This window comes from Aspergillus eucalypticola, assembly GCF_003184535.1.
Source record: "Aspergillus eucalypticola CBS 122712 chromosome Unknown BO83scaffold_2, whole genome shotgun sequence".
Taxonomy (NCBI): Eukaryota; Fungi; Ascomycota; class Eurotiomycetes; order Eurotiales; family Aspergillaceae; genus Aspergillus; species Aspergillus eucalypticola.
The window spans coordinates 60,420-83,841 of record NW_020290276.1 but is presented as its reverse complement, the minus strand read 5'-3'; the positions used below and the strand labels follow the sequence as shown (position 1 = coordinate 83,841).

General features: G+C 49.1%; 7 protein-coding genes across 7 annotated transcripts; 4 read left to right on the top strand and 3 right to left on the bottom strand.

Annotated features, from left to right (window-relative positions):
* Positions 1-1,278: 1,278 nt before the first annotated feature.
* BO83DRAFT_433565 (uncharacterized protein) lies at positions 1,279-2,462 on the top strand (the record flags this gene model as incomplete). The annotated part of the gene is made up of 2 exons (XM_025535696.1): positions 1,279-1,929; positions 1,986-2,462. The coding sequence occupies exons 1-2, from the start codon at positions 1,597-1,599 to the stop codon at positions 2,460-2,462; spliced, it is 810 nt and encodes a 269-aa protein (XP_025392502.1). The 5' UTR covers positions 1,279-1,596.
* A 155-nt stretch (positions 2,463-2,617) lies between these two features.
* On the bottom strand, positions 2,618-4,119 carry BO83DRAFT_329101 (short chain dehydrogenase family protein). Its single transcript, XM_025528183.1, has 5 exons — positions 3,751-4,119; positions 3,248-3,679; positions 3,098-3,195; positions 2,970-3,044; positions 2,618-2,915 (listed from the first exon to the last, which is right to left on the bottom strand). Exons 1-5 carry the CDS (start codon positions 3,848-3,850, stop codon positions 2,664-2,666), a joined length of 957 nt encoding a protein of 318 aa, XP_025392501.1. The 5' UTR covers positions 3,851-4,119; the 3' UTR covers positions 2,618-2,663.
* A 211-nt stretch (positions 4,120-4,330) lies between these two features.
* On the top strand, positions 4,331-5,979 carry swc5 (putative Swr1p complex component (Swc5)). Its single transcript, XM_025530178.1, has 3 exons — positions 4,331-4,711; positions 4,779-5,395; positions 5,443-5,979. The coding sequence occupies exons 1-3, from the start codon at positions 4,350-4,352 to the stop codon at positions 5,478-5,480; spliced, it is 1,017 nt and encodes a 338-aa protein (XP_025392500.1). The 5' UTR covers positions 4,331-4,349; the 3' UTR covers positions 5,481-5,979.
* Positions 5,980-11,254: 5,275 nt separating this feature from the next.
* On the bottom strand, positions 11,255-12,247 carry BO83DRAFT_303778 (T2 family ribonuclease; the record flags this gene model as incomplete). Its single annotated transcript, XM_025527202.1, has 5 exons — positions 11,255-11,325; positions 11,377-11,572; positions 11,620-11,735; positions 11,784-11,968; positions 12,018-12,247. The coding sequence occupies 5 exons, from the start codon at positions 12,245-12,247 to the stop codon at positions 11,255-11,257; spliced, it is 798 nt and encodes a 265-aa protein (XP_025392499.1).
* Positions 12,248-13,464: 1,217 nt separating this feature from the next.
* Positions 13,465-14,428, top strand: BO83DRAFT_77528 (GNAT family N-acetyltransferase). The gene has a single exon (XM_025537597.1). The coding sequence runs from the start codon at positions 13,713-13,715 to the stop codon at positions 14,232-14,234; it is 522 nt and encodes a 173-aa protein (XP_025392498.1). The 5' UTR covers positions 13,465-13,712; the 3' UTR covers positions 14,235-14,428.
* Positions 14,429-18,749: 4,321 nt separating this feature from the next.
* brlA (C2H2 type transcription factor BrlA) lies at positions 18,750-20,927 on the bottom strand. Its single transcript, XM_025537596.1, has 2 exons — positions 20,692-20,927; positions 18,750-20,169 (listed from the first exon to the last, which is right to left on the bottom strand). Exons 1-2 carry the CDS (start codon positions 20,702-20,704, stop codon positions 18,827-18,829), a joined length of 1,356 nt encoding a protein of 451 aa, XP_025392497.1. The 5' UTR covers positions 20,705-20,927; the 3' UTR covers positions 18,750-18,826.
* A 1,766-nt stretch (positions 20,928-22,693) lies between these two features.
* BO83DRAFT_77501 (uncharacterized protein) lies at positions 22,694-23,359 on the top strand. The gene has a single exon (XM_025537595.1). The coding sequence runs from the start codon at positions 22,822-22,824 to the stop codon at positions 23,239-23,241; it is 420 nt and encodes a 139-aa protein (XP_025392496.1). The 5' UTR covers positions 22,694-22,821; the 3' UTR covers positions 23,242-23,359.
* The last annotated feature ends 63 nt before the right edge of the window (positions 23,360-23,422 follow it).

Here is a 23,422-nt window from a genome sequence, read left to right as displayed (position 1 = left end):
CCCACTCTCAGAGAAGTATGCGTGTTTCAATTATATGGTGGCTTGTGGGGACCCCAGATGAGTCTTCCACAGAGGCCGGAAGGATACTTCGAATTCGCTTGTTCTCGGATGATCGGCTTCACTTCGCCGTAGGCTAAAAACTAAGAGGAGACATGTGCTGGCTGAATATGCCGAAGGGAAGGTTGCAGTGCTGATCGCTCGCCTAGCCAAGAGCTGCACAATCAAGCTCCGCATTGGAACAGTCGTAGACGTTATTGTAAGAGGTGGGATATGAAGTCTATGACCCATTCATAGTCTGTATGCAGGTCCCGTGCCGCTGCTTCATCGCGCTTCTTTTGGGTGATGATCGACACCTGTATAACAAATACACGTCTCTGAGGTGGATGGCATCTGCCTCATTTGATCCCTACCATTGTGGATGCTCTCTAGTGATGGGAAACCTACAAACTGCATACCCAAGAAAGCTGGACAAACAGACGGTGCGGAGAATGTCCCATTAGGGCAATTCCCAGAGCGGAGTCTAGACCTCCAACAGACCAACAGGACCAACAGAATGTGGAGGACATGCAGAGAAATCTCAGCGCCTGAGCAAAATGATGTGATTGAGCCTGATATATGGTTGAGTCTGGGGGTTGAGTTGCTTGCACTCTGAAAGTTCGAGGCATAGTAGAATCCCAGCAAGGCATGCGCTTCCAGAGAGAATAAATTGCCCCAACGGGCCTCTCTGGCATTGGTGGAATCATCAAAGCCACAGGATACAGTGACGGCAACCGATCCACGTGAAAGCTGCTGTCCTTTTGGCTGGATTTAATTTTGTGTTCAACCCTCCCATACTAGAAGGAACGCAGGCCCCAACTTTCAACTCATCCTCGAGGATAGAACGAGTGGTGCGGGAATGTACCATCGATAGGACCGGGAGCTATCATGCTCATCAGCAGATGTCTCCTTTTGATCCATGATGTTCGACAAAAAGGAGTGGCGTTTCAAACCAGGCTTATTCACACCAATAGGACAGGAAGCGACGGACGTGTTACACAGAAGCCGAGTGCCTTTGTCCAAGTCCAAGTCATCCATTTGCGCTGCTCGACGCACCGACCTCTTCTAAGCGCCGAAGGAGACAAGGCTGCATCAAGTCAGTTTGAAGGATTCCTGCGTCTTCGCGCTCATGCAGGAGACAGCAAATAGGCGCGGCGCATTTCCCGTGGGCGGCTATTAGGCTTTTATGGCTGAAGGGCTCTCGTGAAGATGTTTCATCTATTCGCGCTTTGTGAGAGACCAGTCTTATTTTTGGCAGCTGAAGAATGCTGCAGAAGTTGAGATGGACTATTCATTGCTTGCATAAGTAGTTGATGTCTGCAGGTTTTCTTGTCAGGGTCTTTTCTATCTTGTCTGTACACTACCTTCCTTACTGTCTATAGCTCCAATTCGTTCCACTCCTTCTCCCATAGATACCCTTCTCTCTTTCAATTCAACCTCTTATACATACAGCCTTCTGGCAAGGCTCTTTCTTCTCTACACTCCTCCATCACTCACAACCCACCCCATAAAAAACAAAAGAAAAAGAAAAAGAAAAAGAAAAAGAAAAAAAGATACACCATGGACCGCAGCCTCTCCACCGAATCCACCATAACCACCACCATAACCTCAACCGCCTCCATCGAAGAAGAATCCAAATTCCTCACCCGCACCCAACACCTCCGACACACGCGCCTAGCCCTCGCCATCCTGACCTTCCTAACCACCATCCCAACAATCGCCTGCGAAGCCATCGCCCTCCATCACTACCGCCAAACCTCCCCATACGCACGAGTCTGGCTCAACCTCTGGCCCTTGAACCTAGATCTCAGACCCACCATTGCCATACTCGCCTGCGGCTGCGTGATAGCATTCCAGAACTTGCTTTACATCGTTACAGCCGTTGTTCCTTCCGTGAGTTCCTTTACACCAACATCCATATCCAGAGTGATACTAATGATTAACGCTAGCCCCGCCCGCACATCCGCCTCCTCAACCTCCTCGCTGCAGCAACCGCCCTCTCAGGCTTCATCGCCGCGCTCGTGGGCCTCGTATTCGTGATTTACCAGCCTGGAGCGAAGCATCCGAGCGGGTTTAGTGAGATGGAGACGCTGCATTCGTGGACGTGTAAGTGGGGGGTTGTGAGGGATGGATATGATTCTGTGAGTAGTAGTGGTAGTGGGAATAGCACTGTTAGTGCTAGTACGAGCGGTAGTTATAATACCACGGTTGGGGGTTATGCTACGGCGCCGGTGCATTTCAAGCGGGATTGTGACGTCACAAGCGCTGGGTTTGTCTTGCTTTGTGTGTTGCTGGGGTTGGAGGTTGTTATGGGGCTGGTGGTTGGTGTAGGGGTTTGGGTTGAGAGGAAGGTTGGCGGGTTGAGGGGGAGGATGGATGGGGGGTGGAGGGTATTGGGGGTGGAATGGGGGCAGGGGGAGGGTTGAAGGGGGAGAGTAAGGTTTCTGTTGGGGGTGTGGAGAAGTATCCTGGGACTTGAGGTGAGGTGAGGTGATGGGGTGGGTTTGGATGGTTGAAGGGGGGTGTATTGTTGGTGTTGGTGGATGTGTTGTGGGAGCCATAGGTAAATTGATATAGTCATGATAGGGTATGCACTAGATCCCTGAATGTAATGTAGGGCTGGGCCGTTACAGCTTCGCTTCTCCCTTCCCTTTGCTACTGTCCATCCTCACTCCCTCGTCGTCTTGCTCCGCGACTTCTAGCACGGGCATCTCTTTCGGCATCATGCGTCTTGGATTGCTTCCGGGGATGACGGAGTACTTGGAGAAATCGGTCACCCCGCAGTAATCACGTAGGAAGTCCTCATCAAGAGCTAGAAGTCCGTTCACGACGTGTGCTGGTGTGTTCAAGATCCCGAGGATTGCGTCGGAGAAGATTGTCTGTCATTTATTAGTATGTATCACAAGGAAAGGTGTATGCTAATAGGAACCGACCGGCTTCCTCAAATCAGCCTTTCGCGAATCGCCATTATTCGCAGGGTTCATCTCCGTTGCTGCGCTTTCAACAGCCTACCAATTCAAACGTTAGCCAGAAACCACCCCCAATAAAGGTATTAACGTACCGCAGCAGGCCAAATACTGGTAATAGCCATGTCCGACTTTCCCTCTCTCACCCAATCCATAGCCAAGCCACGTGTAAGCACACTCATCCCGACCTTGCCTATGTATTGTCAGCACTACCCAGAACTCTTTTTCCTAACCCAAAGACTCACCCATAGCATAAGCCGTCTTTCCCCTGAAAAACCTCGAATAAATCGGCGGCGAGACCACCACAATTCTCCCCTTCCACCCATTCTTCTCGAATACCGGCAACGCCGCCATGATAGTCGCATACAGCCCCTCCGGATTAACCCGCTGCATCAGCTGGAACCTCTTAAGAGGCGTATTGGCAACAGACGACCACCATATCGCACCAGAATTGTAGACCAGAACATCCAGCCGACCACCGCTGATACGTACGGTCTCGTTTACTAGGTTATCAATCTGGCTGGGGTCGCGCACATCAACTTGGATGGGGTGGGCGGTGCCTCCAGCGAGGGTGATTTCGCGGGCGACGGTGTTGATGGTGGAGGCGGGGGAGTTAGGGTCTGGTGGGAAGGATGCTGTCGGATCTGGCGAGGAGGTGGATTTGGCGGCTATGATTACTATATACAACGTTCCTCGTTAGCGAGGATACATGATGAGTACGGGCATGGAGAAACCTTGTCTGGCATACCGGTGTATCCGTTCTTCGCGAGGTCGATAGCAATCTGGCGGCCAATGCCTCGAGACGCGCCCACCACTAGGGCGACGGGGTTGGGAGACCGAGTAGTCATGATGGCAGTCAATTGAATAAGTCAAGCTTTCCGTATTATGAAAAGCTAGATATTATTTACAGGCACATCGAGATGCCGTGGGTTGATATAGAGGTCCAGGTTTGTTCATCCTCGGTAGATGGAGTGATTAGTAGTCATTTGGCCGAGCGCGCGGCTCGGCCCGTTGACAGAGGGTTTAGTATGGAGATGAGGGGTTCATGGGACAGCTTTATGCGCTGCCGTTTATTTGAGGCATGAGTGATTCTGACACAATGTGTAAGTAAGTTTTGTTGTTGAATTGCTGGAAGGTGTTGTAGAAGGGCATCCATAGTTTCTCCTTATCGCAGCAACCTCGGCGTTATCACTGCATCTCCATCGCCGCATCTTGGCTCCGATTGGCTGCATTCATTACATAATCAACTATCGTATCCTCCACCGCCCTGGCAGAATCTCGCGTCTTTCGCAGCGTTTCACTTTTCCACTTCAGCAACAGACATATACATCACAGTTATCTATCAGAATGCCACCAGACATGGGTTCTCCCGCCGCCGAGCTTGATCTGGATGACGAGCAGTATGACTCCGCTGAAGACGAGGACTTCCAGCTCGACGCAGCCCAAGATGACGCGGACTCGGGCATGTCCGATTCCGACGAAGAGGAGGCCGCCGACGAGACAGCGCCCAAGCGACGAAAGAAGGATACTAAGGATGCTAAAACAGCAGCCGACGATGATGAACTGGCGTCTGGGGATGAGGCGATGATTCAGAAGGCAAAGAATAAGAAGAGGAAGAAGGGGGATGAGGACGTGGATGTGGATCTTGATGATGACGAGGAAGGGGGAACAGGAGGTTTCGTGCGGACGCGCGCGATGAAGATGCGAATGTATGGGGTATCTATTTGTCTGACAGTCTACTAGATTTGGGATTATACTGACACGGTACTGCTACAGTGGAGAAGAGCGCAAACCGCTCGCGAAGATCGACGGCGCTACGGTTGATGTGGATGCGTTATGGGCGAAGATGAACGCTCCAGACTCGGGAGTAGATGGTTCTTCGGCACAGGATGAGAGCAAAGATGCGACGCCTGCGGCTGGACAGAACGACGGAAAAGCGGCAGGTGGTGACGATGCGACTCCCTCCGCACAGGAACCCCAGACGAACTATACCGAAGAAATGGTGAAGATTAAGCGCACATACAAGTTTGCCGGAGAAATGATTACGGAAGAGAAGATTGTGCCGAAGGATTCAGCGGAGGCTAAGCTATTCCTGGCGGGCGACAAGGACGCGGAGACCGTAACTGCTGCAGATGTCGACCACGCCGCGAACGCCAAAGACGCCCTCAAACTGCGCAGACCCCTTCGACGACCCTCCCGCTTCGACCCGAATCCGACCGGCACGATCAAGAAGAGCTGGGAGAAACAGCCCGTTACGGAGGCGACGGCTGGGCAGGAAAACGCCCGGGGACCGAAGATCAACACGGTCGAGAAATCGCGTCTGGACTGGGCTGCGTACGTGGACCAGGCTGGAATCAAGGACGAGCTCAACGTGCACAGCAAAGCGAAGGAGGGTTCCTGGGTCGCATGGATTTCTTGGACCGTGTGGGGGCCAAGATAGACGAGGAGAGAAGAAATGCTCGTCTGAAGGGGCTCTGAACTGCTTTGGTTTCAGTTTCCTCTTTTCCTTTGGCTTCTCGACTGCCTCTCGGCCCTGGCATATTCCCTGTCCGAATCTCCTCCCATGCAGGGGCGGAGCAACGCTAGAATCTTCAGCATTGGATCCACTGTCCCAGGCCACGACTTTTTTATATGGGCACGTTTCCCAGTCTGCAAGCCGGGCTGGCTACATGCCGCAATCCGCACGGAAGACCGATGCGGTGTATATTAGCTATCATCCATAGCCGGAGGTAGTGCCAGACACGTGCCTCCGGCTCGATCCACCGGGCTCAACTCATCTCCGCACTACGCGGTTCGCTTACGCGGAGGGATGCCACTGGTTGGATGGGCGTATATTGCCTATGCATCGCACTAGCATGACTGGCGTAAGTGCCAGCCAGGGCGATGTTATGACTTATGACATGTGAATTTGGGAATGTATGATATTGTTAGGATGGTAATCCTTCTTGATCCAATAGAATGACATTGGTTGCACACGCTGTATAGCTAGCTACATAGTACTTTGTAATGAACTTTCTACCTAATTCAAGGAATCAGGGAGAAATGAAACAGCCCAGAAAACCATCCTCCAGTAGAGCTTCGAGTATACCATTCAAAGCTCTTCATACCGATTCTCTGCTGAATCTTCCGGAACTAAGTAGTTTCCTGCGTAGTCAGCTGTACTCGAGGAGAATGTGTGATCGTAACAATCCCCCATATTCCGAGTATGTACTTTATCAGTAAGTGTGATTTTGTCAGCGCCATGCAAGCATTTTGAAAATAATTCATCCCACTCCGCAGAATCCCCTACTTGTCCTTCTACCAGCCCCGGTTAGCGCGGCACTAATATGTGCTTTTTCTCCAGGGAAGTAAGTACACACTATGCCCCTTTACCTTCTAGAATAAGACCTGGTCTCGCAGACATTTCAGCATGAGTTGCAACAATAGTAAGACTTTCACCTCGATCTGCTATGCCCCATGCCTATCTTCTTCTCATGGATGTGACTATAGCATCTCTAGCATGTTTTTACAACAGTCCAAAGCTCGATAGTCGTATCATCAGCACCGCTGATAACTACACCAGCATCCTTTTCTTCCATACATCTTTCTATTTAGAACTTTTCATAGTCACTTTGGCACATATCAACACTTCAACTCGCTCAATGCTCGGATAAATGCTGCAGTTAGCTGCAGATGTGAACTGTCTTAACGGCTCTGGGAACGTGTATAGCTGGTTGCAGTGGGTACAGCCATGAAGGAGGAAGACATCTTCTAAGTAAGGAGATGCTGGAATTTGTCGTGCACAGGTTCCCAGTCAAAGTCCCAGAAAGGGTTTTGATAATTCTTGTAGTGATTGAGTTGATTTCTAGGCTTAGAAGAAGAAACTGTTTCTTCTTGATCTGTAGATGCCTTTTTCTTTCTGAAACACGGACATATGAAGACTAGTATGGGTCAGTCCGAGGTTAGATTAAATTGTGTAGATAATTGCCACATATTCAGTTCTTTTTTTTCCAGAATCATCATCTTCGTAGTTTGATTCTGCCCGCAGAGACCAATCACGGCTCGTCCCATCAATCTTCGATAACTATTACCAAGCTCGTCGCTGATAAAACTTATTCCTTCGAACTTTCTCAGATCCATGGGGGTGAAAAGAAAGAAGAGGATTTGATCCCGTGTTTGTACCTGCAGCGCTACTCTGCTCATTATAGCGACGCTTGACCGTATGGAAGTCGCGTGGTCTCTGTATGCGGACATACCTGGCAATGAACTTTCCCACCAGAGCATATTAAAGATAATGCCTAGTTGCCATATCGCGCTGGGCACCATACTCTAGGTGCAGGTGGTCGCGCAGGTTGGCAAGTGTCCATGGCAGATAGGAGCGGAGATCTTCCTTCCCAATGTTAAACGGACGGTGGAACTTGTCCAGAATTTCTTGTCCAAACAGGCGACGTACTCTTGGAACCAAGGGGCGACCCCTAACACTTCCTGAGCTTCCCCAAAGTACTCATGATTCAAGTGTACTGTGGCCGGGTTAATAGTCCACTCCAGGATCTCTGTGAGCTCCCTAAATATTTAAAATTTTATAAGGAGAGAAGGGGCAGGGGATAGCAGAGAGAAACCAATATATGGATTGCCAGCATGCCTTCAACTTGTCGAGAATACAGATAATAGGACTGCTGTCACCAAAGGAAAGGTAGCACTCATCACAGAATGTCCGCGCGATGGGGATATTATGGATGGTTATTTTCTGTAGCTGACCTTTCAGCCTAGTCTTGGACAAACTGTGCCGGAGATGGACCTCGCAATTTTCGAATATCAGTGGGCTGGCGAGCATGATCAGCAGCTCCAGCTGCAGGTCACGCGTATTTATCTCTCACTCCTTCTTTTCAGCTAGGGTAATTTTGCCAGACTGCCAGGCAATACTTATCTCGAGCCAGGTCTTTAGAAGATGTTTAGGCAGGATAAAGGCTTCATGATAGTTTTCATCCTTCCCCTTGTCGAAATTCAGAATATTCGTACTCTTGAACATAGACCGGTAGCTGACAGATATACCTGCTCCGAGAGCTGGATCCCAGTGATACTTTCGTCTGATGATTCTCCCTGGTTCGGCTGTAAAAGCCTTCTACAGCCGCCTTGCCCTCCAGTGTGGGGCGAAAGCACCGTCTAACGGCTCCAAGGGACTCTACCGCCGCCAAAGAAAGCAGGGTTGCCTCAATATTGATAAAGCCGAGCCATGATGACCCGAGTATCAGCTTTCGCAGGCGTTCCATATGCCATTGTGCGTGATTCGCCTTCTCCTTGTCGATATAAAGTAATGTTTGACTCAGCATCATGCAACACGAGGCCCTAAACAATCTGTATTCAATTCCATGGTAAAACCAGCCCGATTTAGGATTCAGATTTCTATGCTTTTTCTCGTGCTGGGGCAGGGGAGATTTTGTCAATAAGGACTTGATATTTATGATATGTGAATCTGACGACCTTTGCCAGTCTCAAGCGGTTTTTCTTCTTCGAGGCGAAGCAACATATATGGCAAGACGTATTTATATGACATGCACTTGGTGGTATGTGCTTGTTCAGAGATCCCAGAGGGCCATGATCTCTGTCTTGTGATCGTCAAAGACTCAATATGTCCGTGACGGTTATTGTTCCGTCATAGCAGGTGTCGCTGAATCGGGCAGAAAGTACGACCAGCACAGGCTTAGGGAGTATTTCCCTTGCCTAGTGAATGTTAGTAACAAGGATATCATACCCAGCCGCAGATTCCTTTTTTTTGTCCGCTGCGTATCCCGCCACGACAAGCGTTCTTTGAAGCCGGACCCAACACTTAACCCTAAAGAAAGCTGGTGAGGGTCTCGCGGCGAACCAGACCAAGGCTGTTCTATACATCCATAGTCAGCACGAGGCAATATATTGGAGAGAAAGAACTTACACAACGCTTTTGTCATCATTGTGTACTTCCCCACAAACTGGTCTGTGTTGCTTCAACCAGCTATGCTTTTGCGACCGGTCATCTACCGCCTCAGCCATAAGATTGCAGTTTTCAGGTGGGTAGACTGTTGATAGTGAGGAACGGTGATGGCTTTTTACCCTAAGAAGAAAAAGAATCTATATATTATCAGATGTTCAAGGGCCTGCGGTTTCCTAGAGGTGATGGACATCGGTCCGATGCTTTCCTGCGAGCTAGGATCAACAGTCCTTGAAGATTCTCCTTGGACATATCCAAAAAAAAAGTAAAAGTAAGATAAAAATAGAAATCAACCAGTAGGCATCCCATTGTACCAAGTATATTTGTCACACAGGGCCACATAATTGAACTGGCGAAAAAAAGGGTTGATTCAAAATCCAGCGAAGAACCCAATAGTCTAAACATCAGGATAGTAGATGATCCAGCAAAGAGCAGACGGCAGTTATCGCAAAACATGCTGTCTTGAGTAAGAGTCTCTAGTTTCTCATCATTATTCTGAACATCCGTCCTATATCCCCCTGTGAGCTGGGGTCACAAATCCCAAAGCCTTATATGGCGCTGTTCGGCTGTCAATGATGCCTTATGTATGAGCTGGTTCGTATTGCTCCAACCAGTGGGTCTTGATTTCCGCAACAGCTACCCCACACTTCAGCCAGTGATAGGTTTGCAGCTAGTTGGAATTATAAGAATAATAATAATGCCGAATTGGGCCTTGGGCAATCCATCTTAGAGATCTTTCTCAAATGGTATATTCCAGCGCAAGCTGGGCCATATCCCTCTGACCAACCCATCAGTCTTGTGTGTGCGTCCGAGTGCGTAACGCAGGAGGCTGTTACGTATCTTGATATAGGGGAGATATTTTCTTGTAGCTTTGTGTCATCCCGTTCAGTCTCAGGTTACATATAGTCACTTGCCACTCGAGAATAGTAGCGAAATCGTGAGCGTTGCCGAGCATTCCCGCGCTAGTCTACCCAACGTCAGCATCGTATCCAGTATAGCAAAAGTGTCGAGCGACACCTACTGGGAGACACGTCTTTCTCTCCTCGGAACACTGGCGACATAACACCGAAGCGCGAGCGTCCTGAACCATTTCCGATTTCTTTCCCATTGGAGCTACCTATTCCTTTAAGTTCGACGAGTGTATACTATTTGGTCAATATCGGTAAAGCCTCAAAAGACAAAACTCATCGCATCCCACTTTGCTCTTGTCCTTTGCGTTACTCCGTGCAGGTATGCTCTCCTTCGAGTGTAAAAGTTGAAGGCAGGCTATGCGGCCAGGATGATGGTTGTGGCAGAAGACGTGGCACTGTAAGATTGCATTCAGTTTTCGCTGCGTAGATAGGATAAAGGAGCTAGGTAGTAGTGGAAAAAGCGGCAGCAATCCGGACACTTGGACTTTTGGCCGGATGTATCTCTGTGGAAGTAGTTGCTCCTTTCTTCACTGTCTGAAATCACACTTCGATTTCAGTTTAGGGACATGTTTACCGTATCGCGCAATCGATCAGTATATTGATCTTAGCTAGTAGGAGCAGAGCTTGCTTTGAAAGGATGAATGTTTCAGCGGGTCCTTGTTGATGATGCTTTGGACCGAAGATAGGATCGGAAGCTGGGGGACTGTTCGTATGTGCCTGAAGTCAGTCTTTATGGATTAATTGCTCTTGTAGCCTCTTGGTGAAGATGGTCTACTGTCGAAACGTACTTCGGAGTGGCGAGTGGATTAGGGATATTACGTATGTGCCGCCGGGACGGAGAGCAATTGCTATGTTGGCTTTATAGTACGTAATGTCATTGCCACTACATGCTTGGAATGCGATGTCCATGGGCAGTGATAATGGCTGTGCTGTATATTACAGAGATTGATCGAAGCATCTTGAGTGGTCTTCTATATGAATATGAAGATTTGAGAATTGGGAATTATTAAGGATATAAGTGTTTGCTCATGGTATGATGAGATAAACAAAACTAGATTGCTGGGTTGATCAAAACAGATTCTGTTTTCTGTATTGTGGTAGAGAAGAAGTAGGAAGATCAATAGGGGACTGGAGAGGCTTTATATAGCTAAATCATCCCAGCAATTTACTAGTTGTACAGGGAATTGTGCAATTCCTTTGAAAACATTGAAGTTGATAACTTCCAAGTATACATGCAATGAATGATTGCGGCGGATGTTCTGCTAAAGAATCATTCCCTCGCAGGCTACCTACTATGTGCGATAATCTCACAATTCACAACTTTTCATAATTCACACCTTACAGCATACTTCATTTGTCCAAGTGAAGAAGCTAGATCGAGCGAGCAACTCAATCTAGATCTTCTTGCTGGAGCTGTACTTGGGCGGGTACTTGATGCCAGAGTCCTTGCAGTTGGAGTCCTCGACTGGTACAATAAATCAGTTTATGTCTTATATTCCAATTGTATATAACTTACGTCTCTCAGAAGCAACGTAGGTGCCGCCAATGGCGCTACCCTTGACGTTGAAGTAGTAGTAGAGCTCGGACAGAGCACCGTCCTCGCACCCAACATACGGGGGGTAGCCATCGTGGATCGCGGCGAGAGCATCCTCAATGTCGCTCAGCTTGTAGGTGGTTTCTTCGGAGGGAGTAATTCCGGCGTCGGAAAGCGCCTGCTGCTGTCAGTATCTATATAAAACACAGGAAGCTGTTTGCATACGGTGTAGGAATCCAAGGTCTTAAAGAGGTCAACGACCTGCTGGAAAAAGTCACCAACTTCCTCCTGAGCGTAGTAGTCGGTGTAGCAGCTGGGCTCGATGGTGTTGATGCAGGTTCCTAGAAAGTCAATATGCCAGTTCCGACAATCAAGTTGATCAGACATACCGTGCTTGTTCCATTCGTGCTCCCAGAAACTCTCATCCTCATCAGCACCCTCGTAGTCGGGCCAGTATTCCTTCATGTAGGACAGGAGCTCCGTGCGATTCTGCGCTTCGAGGATGGAAGTGATGTTGCTGTACTCGCGAGAGTCATCGCAGTACTCCTGGTAGGTGCCATCGCAGTTATCGGGCCTAGCAAGTCCATTAGCGATGATACAGAAATCCGAGGTGTCAGTCCTACCAAAGTCCGTGGATGGTCCAAGAGTCGCTCGGGCCATCGGAAGGGTCGTAGTCCCAGAATTGAGTCTGGAGAAGGGAGCCTCCAGGAGAGTTGAAGCAGCAGGAAGCTTTGTTGTCGGTCTGGCAGCTCAGAGGGCTGTCAGAAGGGCAAGTGTCAATGGTAGCCAGCGCACCAGAGCTGAGCTGCATTGCGCCCAGGGCGAGCATGCCCACAGAAGGAAGGAAAGACATTATGCGTAATAACCGATCGTTAACTTCGTGAAGGAGAACTCAATGGCTGAATGACTATCGGGAAAGCCGGGTGCAATTGACCCAATTTATACCTTGGTAGCGTGTAACGCCAGTTACTTGCCCATACTCCGCGTCGGTTGTCCGACTAGCGACCAGGCCACCGCATGTGGGTAGCGGGGAAATCAGCCACCGAAAGTTGAAGATAGCACATGCCCTGATAAGGACGAGCTGATTTGCCGCAATCGATTAGAAAAGCAGCCTTAGGATAGCGGAGGACGCCGTGAGGACCCGCACCTCCACTGACGATGAGCTGCCGAATTGGCCAATTGACCGGTGTAGCGGTGGTCTGCAGTCGGTCTGGAGGATGAGCCGTCGGGGCGCCATCGGAGGTTAGGCCGAAGAGTGGGTAGAGCGAGCAGACCAGCCAATTTAACCAAGAGCGAGGCAATCAGCTTTCAAGCTGCGTATCAGAAGTTGTTCTTGCTTTTGACTTGAGGTAAATTTTGATTCGCTCTGGGAGGAGTGATCTGCAGGACCGGAGGATGGATTAATTTCAGGAACCGGGCAACCCGTCAGCAATGGGCGAATGGCATAGCCGGTGCTGGTGTTGGCTGATGTTGACGACAAGGATTAGAGGCAAGCCAATTCATGAAGAAAAGGATGGATGAATGAGGAACAGGCAAGAATGTCCGACCTGTTCCTGCAGCAGCCTATTATCCGACACAAGCCGGGTGTATAGGGAGAGGGATAGTATAGGCAGTGATGCTTGTGGCTCGAGGTTCGTGCCACCAGCAATTTCGCATTCTTTCAGCGACAAGTACTAAGCGATAGCATCCCAGTCGGTCATTCTAGCACTTGATTAAAAATGTCATTGTTGAAGGCGAAGGATGTCTTGGCTCATGCTATCTACTCCGTAGTTAGTCTAACGAGCACTGATGACTTGACAGTTGACAAGATAACGCAAAATGCGTATCTCTATCACGAATGCAATCTCGTAGGATTGCCAGTGCATAATATCAATCACCTCTTAATAAGCAGTCCTCGATCCAAACACTGAATGTTGAGGCAAAGAACGATGAAAGACAAGAGGAAGAGAGATAACCGCTCATACCGACAAGATAAAACAAACTTGTAGCCTGAGGTATCAACACCATACCCGATTAAGTCAACATCGCGCCCTTTTCCCAATTGGGATTGACATCCAGAAAATGACTGAGTCAAGAGACTGAAGCAACTATATCAGCGTTCTTCCATAAGAAAAACTGAGCATGTCCGACGAGTACATATACACTCAAGCCTACATACATACTTATACACCCCAATTATCCACTCCAGCAAGCTCGCAGGGATAGGAGGATCGTGAAGAATCACTATACTCCAACCCACCCCGCAAAATCCTGCCGCCCATCTTTCAAAAGAATTCTACAAATATCTACATCTACACCCAAAAAAAAAAGGAATCAAAATGCCCCAAACTTACCAAATAATCCCCGCCACAACCCCCCACCACCTCCTCGCCGCCCGCGCCCTCTTCACAGCCTACGCCACCTGGCTGAACATCGACCTAACCTTCCAAAACTTCCAGGCCGAGCTATCCTCTCTCCCCGGGAAATACAGTCCCCAGGAAGGTGGTGACCTTCTCCTCGCATACAGCAGCAGCGCAGACCCCTCTTCCTCTCCGCTGGGCTGCGTGGCTCTCCGTCCGCTCCCAGTCAAAGACGATGAGCGGCAGCAACTCTGCGAGGTCAAGCGGCTGTATGTTGCACCTGAAGCGCGGAAGATGGGACTGGGGCGGGCGTTAGTGAGTGCGATTGTGACGAGGGCGAGGGAATTAGGGTATCGGGGGATGAGACTCGATACGTTGCGGAGTATGGAAGGGCCGATTCGCCTGTATCGCAGTTTGGGGTTTGTGGAGGTTGGGCCGTATTATGAGACGCCTTTGGTGGAGGAGACGGTGTTTTTGGGGTTGGATTTTGGGGAGGTGTAGATCTTATTTTCTTATTCTACTGTACGGGATATTGGGGAAGGATGGGAGGGGGGTTGTATCATGATTTAATTCTTTTGCATGTCGGGTTTGAGCAAATGGGAAAAAGAAGGTTGGGGTATAGACTTGATTAAGACAGAGATTATTTAGTTATATAAGTTCATTCCTTCAATAGTTACTAGACATAACTAAGCAAACAATAGAAGCATGTCTCTAACTCAGACTGTTGAGCTTGATAATTTTTTGTTGCACTCAGCGCAGATCATCTGCATCATGCCAAAAGAAGGAAAGTCATCATAGTAGAAGAGACAATGCGAATCGAAGCAAAAAAGATAACCGGGTAAAATTTCCAAGTTTTGTCAAAAGCTTGCCCATAACCAAGCTATTAGCCATGCGCTTCCAAGAATTCCTCCTCGCATATCAAGGTCGGCGTATACTATATCCGCAGATCATCAGGTCCCAAGCCTGTTCAAGAACATCATCTTCCAAGGCATTTTGGGTTGCCAGCCACCTCGATTTGTTGAGGAACAGCATCTGCATGAGGAGGAAAGAGAAACGGTGAAGATTTTTTGCTGGGGAGAAGTATTTATGTGGTGATGTTATGTAAGCAGGAGAAGCTGGACCATGAATTGGTTAGTAAGGTTATTTGTGCAGTCATAGTTGTGCCTGTGTGCCTGCCTCGCCGCGTAGTGTGCCAGGCCAGAACAGTAGATTGAAGGACCAGAGTCAAGCGATCGCTCGAGTCACCTTCTTAACAATGATGAATAACGGGGTTGTTTTGGATTTACTATCCCCTCAGCTGAGAGATTGCTCCACGCAAGTTGAACTATTGTGGCAGAGTATACTGTGTGCTCCAGACCAAAAGGTCTGTGCCCGGCGTGTGCAACCAGAATCCAGCCCATGAGGTTTCGAACATGGAAGATTTTCCGCGGAAACAATTTCCCTATTGCCATGCTAAGAAGATAGATTCATGCAGGCACTGATCAATAGGAGCAATCTACATGTGATATCACATACAGACAATAGTGTAACCGTTTCAGTGGGTGTCAAAAGTTTATTTGGGTCATTCTGGAAGAAGTAGGGAATGGGACGATCCCGGGATCCCAGCGATGTGTGGCTGCGTACCGGGGTCGCACATACTATGAATGCCATTGTGTAAATTTAGACGTGTTGTGCTGGGCTGCTGAAAAAACGGGCATGCAGGCTTGAGAGAATTAACTAACTATTGTTGATTCAGAAGCCGGTGAGAGACTCAGACGATCGGCCTGTAGGTGTTGTACTTGTAGCACCTATGGACCTGATCACACAATACGTGGTGATTGTCGGAAGTATTATGCTTACCTGGGTTTACAGATTGGAGGCAAGATCTGTAGTTCGTAAGTGTCTGCCTGCATTGCATTAGTGGCATCGGAACTGCTGTCCGCTGTGCTGTTCCAACTTGTAAACTAAGGCTGGGTGGTCACTCGCGGCTCGAGTCCACTCTGTTGAGTTGAGAGAGGTTAGGGTGGTATTTGATGGTAGTAGTTAGCATGCACTGCTACTTCGGATGGTCTTGCCGTTTGTGCTGTTCTGCGGGTGCCTGGACTCAGCACGTTGGGTAGGAGACATGGCGTTTCGAGGCTGAAGTTTCTCGTGAAATGGCATTCGTGGGGGATGTTTGTTTGATCTGCGGATTTTCGAGAGAAAAATGAGGCGTACTGCAAGATAAATGCATGGAATGGAAAGGAGAAGGTACAAGGTAACGCTGCCGTAGAGCATTCATGCCGAGATAAGGCTATAGATGCGTGCTTTTTTTGGTACTTCGGGACAGCGATCTAGACTGTGAAGTGGTATACCGTAGAGTCTCATTCTGCGACGATTCTTCGAGGTCCACAGAGTCGAGACGTGTTCACATTCCAGATGTACTCTAGAAGGTCAGTGCGGAGGTAAAGCTTACCGCTGCTGGCGATCGTGCTCAACCAACGAGACAATCGGCAGTCGGAAAATGGAAGGCTGCAAAGACAGAACTCCTAGGCTTGGTCACCGTAGGTTGGCCAACGACGCTACTTCTGTTGATTTGTTGGATCCTGTACCAGAATACATCGGCTAGCAGGAATGTAGTACAAGTGCTCAACTGGCCATGCCGGTAGTCCGAGAACGCGTGAGGCGGTCTACGTTCATGCTGCAAATCACCAACAGTAAAACCTATTCCTCTTCCAACTCGCGCGTAGAAACGAAGCCGACAGCTTCTCATAGCAAATGGGTCGGCCAGACGTCCAGATGCACGCTTGTGGGAACCATACACGTAGTTTAGTGTGCGTGTGAAGTATATGAGTAACGCAGAGAATAGCTGAGCAAGCCAACCTCGTCTCGCGTTCTGTGCTACAGGTTCCCGCCTTAGCTTGTACTACCTCGGAGTCAAAGACTGTGAGACCCAGTCTGTCCAGGCCGGCTGAACACCAAATGTAAAATTAGTCGAGGTGGGGAAGCTGGAGCAGATCCACCATGACAATGCAACCTACCTACCTTTGGAGACAGAAGTGTCCTGCATGAAAGGAAGATGATTTGATCGAATGCCACTGCAATGTTAATCGTCGCCAACAGCTGACACTTCGACGATGAGTGCTTGGAGGTCATCTAGCCTGATAAGACGGTGGCCTGATCTGGTCCTAGCTTTGGTAACAGCGAAACAGAATTTTCAATGTGGACATACTTGCAAGATCGGCAAAGTAATGATGCTATCGTGTGACGGGGAATGAGCACTCATTTCCTCTGCATGTAAGACAGTAGGAGAAGGGGAGATCTCGAGACATAACGGGGAAAGCCGTCGATGAGCGGTGAGCCTCATTGAGTTATCCGAGAAGGCTTCAACATCCTGGGTAACCAACGAAGTATCTACTCCATATCTTAGTGGTGGACTAGTTAAGAATAGATGTTGAATATCGAGTCATTCCACGGGAAGGGAAGGGCGGAATGGCGAAGAGGCACAAGCCAAGCTAGAGTACTTCCAACAGACTCACGGGCTTCTTCCTCGTAACCATTCACGGGACCTGGCATGTGGGGAATTATTGTTCCTAAATCCTTAGGCTCAGGTGGCATCCCGGTTGCCGGAATTCCTAGTGGAGAGCAATCCATCCCCAGTAATACAGGTACTATGGCCAGGACATGCGTCCTAAGTAGAAGTACGTGGTTAATCGAAACTTAGTCGATGATTCACTCAGTTGAGCAGCTGAGCTGCTGCTTCAGATTCATGTGGGCATGAGGGGAAAGATCCATATAGGGTGTCAGTCGATAGATACTAGATCGATGGAGACCGCGAGGAAGCGTCAGCCGTGATCATCCATGGATAGATACTACTAACTTACTAGTAGTACTGTACTTACTAGATACGCACCATGGGGCCAGTTGACCGAGCGGTAGGATTGCCGCCAATAGGGATAATGCCAGGCTCCTGGAATGTGGGACTGGGTGGGGGGAGAAGATCGACGGGGGAAAAGAAGAGACGAAAAGCTAATGCATGTATGTACCTACTTTAGTCCCTAATCATAGCCCGTCTGCCTGACTTGAGATACATCCATCCGCTTCGTCCCCTACTAACTACTACTACTACCAACCAGAAGCGCTCTCTAGAGTCTCTTCCGCCCCCTCCCCCCCCCTCCTCTTTCCCGCTACTACTCGTCCTGTCAGTCCGCGCGAGGGAAACACTAACTTCTAATTACAGTAAAAGTAAGTTGTTAGCTGAATTAGTTCATTCGTAATGGTAGATGAGTAATCGTTTCCTTCCCTTTCCTTGGCCGCGGCCCCCCAAACCCCATCCATGGGATTGAGAGACGGCACTCCCGGGAAGGAAGTGTGATACGTTCCAGCTCCATCGCACTGTTGGATCTCCAAAGCCACGCTAGGCCTCGTAGCACCATCTGTCTCCCCTCCGTAAACCTGACCCATCAGATACCCGACAAAAATAGGTCGCTCTGGAAAAGACCATACCCCCCCAGAGAGCGGAACCCCAGCAGACCCAACAGAAGACTAGTCAGCGGACTTCCTTGTTTCTTCTTTTCCAGGCTTCCCAGTTTATTCCAGAATGGTTCAAGTCATGTAATTGTTTGGATTCATATTACTGGTTAGGTATCTCGTATAGTGTTCAGTAGTGGATAAGACCAATCAGATTGAAAAGAACGCAGTCAGGTCACTCCCATCGTGTACAAACCATTCCCTTCCATGCCGTTTTAGCCTATCCATCTCAACGCATTATTATCCAATGGTAGGTTTTGTTTTTAGAAGAAAAAGAAAAGTAAAAAAGAAAAGAGAAAGAGAAAGAAGCCAAATGGAAAGTGCCTCTCCAAAGCATAAGAGATATTGGGGCCCAGATGGGTGGGGGAAAAAATATAAGATCGTCAAGGAAAACACAAAGGAAAGGTATGCAACATTCGAATTAACAAAGGAAATCGTCCGGTGTATATAGCCAGAAAATGTTTTACAAAGAACGCCGTGAAGCGCCGACCGGGGTCTGTCGGGCCCTGTGTCTGTGCCCATCTAATGACCCAAAAGGGAACGGGCAACTCAGGTGCCCAAGGGTATCATGTTTCGGTCCTTCCCGTATTAAACTCTATATCCGTTCACTCCAACCACGCCTCCTCGCTCGTTTCACGAGCATCGGCCATGAGATCTTGGGACTTGGAGTTGTAGACTGGTCGCCCGTCAGGGGTCAATTGGCCGCGATATTCAGGGTTGTAGTCTGGGCTGTTCTCGTCCAATGTCGCGACATAGCGATTGCGGCCGCCGCGCTTACTGTGGGTCTTCGTGTAATGCGCGTTCAGGTTGTCACTGCGCGAGAAAGCCCGTTCGCAGCCAGGAACCCAGCATACATGCGGCTTCTCCTTCGAGTGGCTCTTCATGTGTCGTTTCAGATGCTCTTGCCTCTTGAAGCGACCCTTGCAACCAGGCTCCTTGCACTTAAACTGGACTTGCTTGATAATAGACGGAAGGTTCTCCAGGCTCAGGCTCTGCTTAGACGACTGCTTCCGAGCAACTTTCCGGGAGGGCTGGCGCTGGACTCGAGCGAGACCATCGCGATAAACTGGTGATTGGTTGAAGTCATCCAGGTAATCCATGCCACCCGAGAGGCGGCTCATGGGAGTATCCGTCCCAGAAGTAGTCCCCAGGGAGCAAGAACGCACTGGAGTGGTCGGGCTGTGTGTCTTGAAGGTATTGATCGAGTTCGAAAATTCCGAGTATGACGGCGGGGGGGTGACTGGGGCGACCTGCGACGGAGCAATAGTTTGCGGGGCAATTGAGTCCGCCGGCGGGGCCATCCAAGGTATCACATTGCCCATGGACATTGAGTTGGGGACCCTTTCAGGCTGATGGAAGATCGACCGCGACAGACAGGGGTTTGTAGCGGATTCGGGCAGGTAGGGTGCCGCGTGCTGTCGGTAGCTGTTCCGGCCCATAGTGGGATACTGAGGCATTGCCTGAGGGTATGGGAGTCCAGGGACGCCATGCTCGTAGGCTTTCTGCGCCTCTTGGGGGATCCAGAAATGTTCAACGTTCTCATCATATCCTGAGAGAAAGTCGGTCATTGGCATCCGTTCTTGTGCCTCCATTTGTCCATAGGACATTCCCATACTATCGTTTGACGTCATGCTGGCCAGTCGAAAGGCGCTGCGCATGGGCGTGGTTCCGGTGTGCCTTTCATAGCCTTGTCCCGGGTACGAGGCCCCTTCGTGCCAGGTGGGTGAAGCCAGAGAGCCTTGGCTGTACACACTTGTTGGAGTGGGCGTAGGTGATTCCATGGGCGAGAAGCTGGAAGCCATGGATGGGCACTCGTTGGAACCCAGGGAGGTACAGTCGACTTCGATGGTCAGTCGGTCAGACATGTTACCCTGGGATCTCATATCTTCGGTGTCTTCAACGAGATGATCCTTTCGAGAGGGTGCGGAAGGAACTTCGACTCTTCCACCTGTGCAGGGTATAATTTAGTGTCTGTGGGTAGTATTGGTACTATGTAGGGGAGCTGTGCAGGTGCAACGACTTCGGTTCTTGTGAAGGGGGATGAGATTAAAGAGAGTTTTGAAGGTGCGGTATGCGGGTGTACAAGATAATGTATGACACAAGGAGGGTGCAGTGTATTATTAGTATATGAGGGAATGTGGCAAGGCGCAACGGCGGCGGTATACAAGTGAGAGACAGTGGAGCAATGCAGGTGCAGCGAGGGACCAGTGATGACAAGAGAGAGGCACTGAGGGACAGTGAAGGTAAGAATGCGAACGACAGACGGAGGATGTAGCAGACAAAGCAGGGAAAGAATGAAGGGAAAGTCGCCTCTGCAGAGGGGAAGCAAGTAAAAAAGAGAGAGAGAGGAAAGGATGGGAGTGTGAAGTTGAAGTCGAGGTTGGGGAATGGAGGAGGGACGGACGAGGTGAAATAAACAAATCTCCCGGCCATATATCAGGGAAGGCAGGAAAGGGTCGATCGCACTTACAGCCAGAAGCCATTACCTAGTAGTTCCCCAAAGGAGAGGGCGAGCAAAGGACCGAGTCAAGTGAAAAAAGAGAGAGGCGCGTCGCGTTCCTATGGTGGTCTAGTACGCAAGGCCAGGAATGTAGACTATAGAGTTCCTGGAGTAACCGCGGCGAATCCCCGTTGGGCGAAGAGACGAAGAGGGGGGGCAATTGTCCAAGATGGAGAGTTCTGGTTGGACTGGAGCCTCGTAGAAAGCGTTTCCTAGGAGGCGCGACTGTCTCTGGATTAAAAGACAAGACGCGGTTGCTTTGTGGTTCGTTGTAGGAATAGCTCGAGAAGGGGGGCGTGGAGGAGGAAGAGGGCGTGTGCGGTTCGAGATCAAGGCGATGGCGATAAATGGAGAGGAGACAATCGATAAGCCGCCCTGCGACGCGGTTTGCTTGGTCTTCCCTGTCTTTCCCAAGGCGGAACAGTCTGAATCAATGAAAGAAAGAGAAAGGATGTCTCAGTTGCAGCGGAGGGATGTAGTTATAGGAAAGGCAGGCTGGTCCAGCAAGGGGATCTGGATACAATTGGGTGGAGGACGCAAGTAGGAAGGAAGGATGTCTTAGGATTATTAGATGGAAAGCGTAAATTTTGTCTAATATTGCACTGGGGATGGTAATGGGGATGATGATTTCCAAGGCTGAAGCTTTTCCTGGCGGGGTTGTTCACAGGGGAGATTCTGGGGAGTCCGTGGGAGGTTAAATGTTAAATCCCATTCTGGTGAGTCTATCGTCGATTTACTGTTTCGGGCGAAGAAGCAGGCTCGGAGGGTGTGTGAGGAACCTTTTCCCAGCTAAGTCTTCTTTTTTATTTTATTTTATTCTATTTCATTTTGGATTTTTGATTTCCAGTTTTCATCCCTCACCTCCAGTCATTTTCTTTTCGTCGATTTAATTTTTTATTTTTTTTCTTCTTTTACCCTTCTTTCTTATTTTTATTTTCCTGGAATTTACTACGTGTTATTTTTATTTTTTGCCCTTTCCCTTTCTACTTCTAGGTCTATATTTAATTCATTTTTTCTTCTTTTAATCCACTAACGTCGATCTACCTCGAAGGAAAATCCACCTTATTGATCGCCTCGGATTTTTTAATCAGATTCCCTGTTCAACCTTCTTATCATTGAGGATTATTGCTTGGGAAAGCAAGTAAGAGGGTACCAGCTAAGTAGGTATCCCAAAGCTATCGCCAATACACCCAATATCGTTTCCTACTAGTTTCAAGCAAGTGGTTGTCAAGATTCCCCTCTCTGCCTAGTAGTATTGAACAAATTGGAATTCATTGGCCCCTTCTTTCCAGATCAAGTGAGCGTATGGACGAATCTTCTTTCATTCTACGAGATCCCTTCCAACCCATCTAATTGGAATTAGTCTATAGTCCAAAGGAGCCCTTCCATGATCTTCTTCCAGAAGTATTGGGAGACGAGTTTAGAAGGGAAATAAGATAATGATACCAAATGAATACATACAACCTGTCCTACCATGGTTCAGAAAGGGAAAGAGAAAGAAGAGGAGTAAGTAGTGAGTAGAACTTAGTCCCTACTACTATTCCTCCTGCTACTACTCCGGTCTACCCACCAACCAACCTACTGTACGTGCGTTGAATACCACCAAATGCAACCCGCCAATCCGATCATAATTTCTTTTGAGTCCCGAAACTGTTCCTGGGAGGGAGAATATCCACAGCGTCACTTTTGTCTTTCCTCCCAAACCAGAAAAAGAAAAAGGAATGAATGCATGAGACGCAGATGGAGGAGAACCGCCGATGGAATGTTCGAATGTCAGCGCACAGCGAAACATCACTGGGGCCAGGCGGGCCATGGGGGATTAACTAAACCTTAACGCGGATCATGGAATTGGATCAACATCATTGTAATTACCAGCTCGTCCAGAATCTCGGGATCTTCCCCGGGCAGAAGAACCCACCGCAAAGTTACTCTGGCCAGCTGCTGGCTCGGGATGGCTGCAAGTAGGCTATCGAAAGTAAAACACCGGCAGATACCAGGTCATTTCATCTTTTCCCCATTCCTCCTCCAGCAGCGTCGTCGTACGATTGATTCCTTCGGGGGGTGGTCTGTCCCACGGTCATTGCACCGCAAAGACCCTGAATGATCGGCATCGCTGAACCTCCATGTGGAGCGACTGGAGGTTTCGCTTCGGCAATGAAACATGTACGCATACTAATTACCAGACACAATTATGCAACAAAAAGAAATGAAGCGGAACAGTCACCAACACAGCGATCTGGTAGGTCGGTAACGGGTAAAACAAACCCACCACCGCCGTCATTCACAACATCATCATCAACATCATCATCATCACCACCACCACCACCAACTACGAATACTACACGAAACATTAACGATGCTACCTTCTTTCTATTGCTCGAATCTTCTTGGATCTACACCATGCCAGCCTTACTAGCACCAATGGGCATGTATGGGGCACGGCTCAGGTGCATTTCTTACGCCACAGGTTCCATAACTATCACCGATCGCCCGCCTTTTGGTTTCAACGCCACCGTCTAGGCCAGCTTCGGCCAGTGCGTTCATTGTTGGAATCGGAGGCTGATAATCGCATATCTACACTAACTCAAAGGCCCTTTAGCCATCCATCAGGAACGTTCAGACCGTCGAAATTAATGGTTCCACCTCAACCGAGATCTGGTGAACTTTGCCCGAAAAGGGCAACACGCATGACAATAGTTCC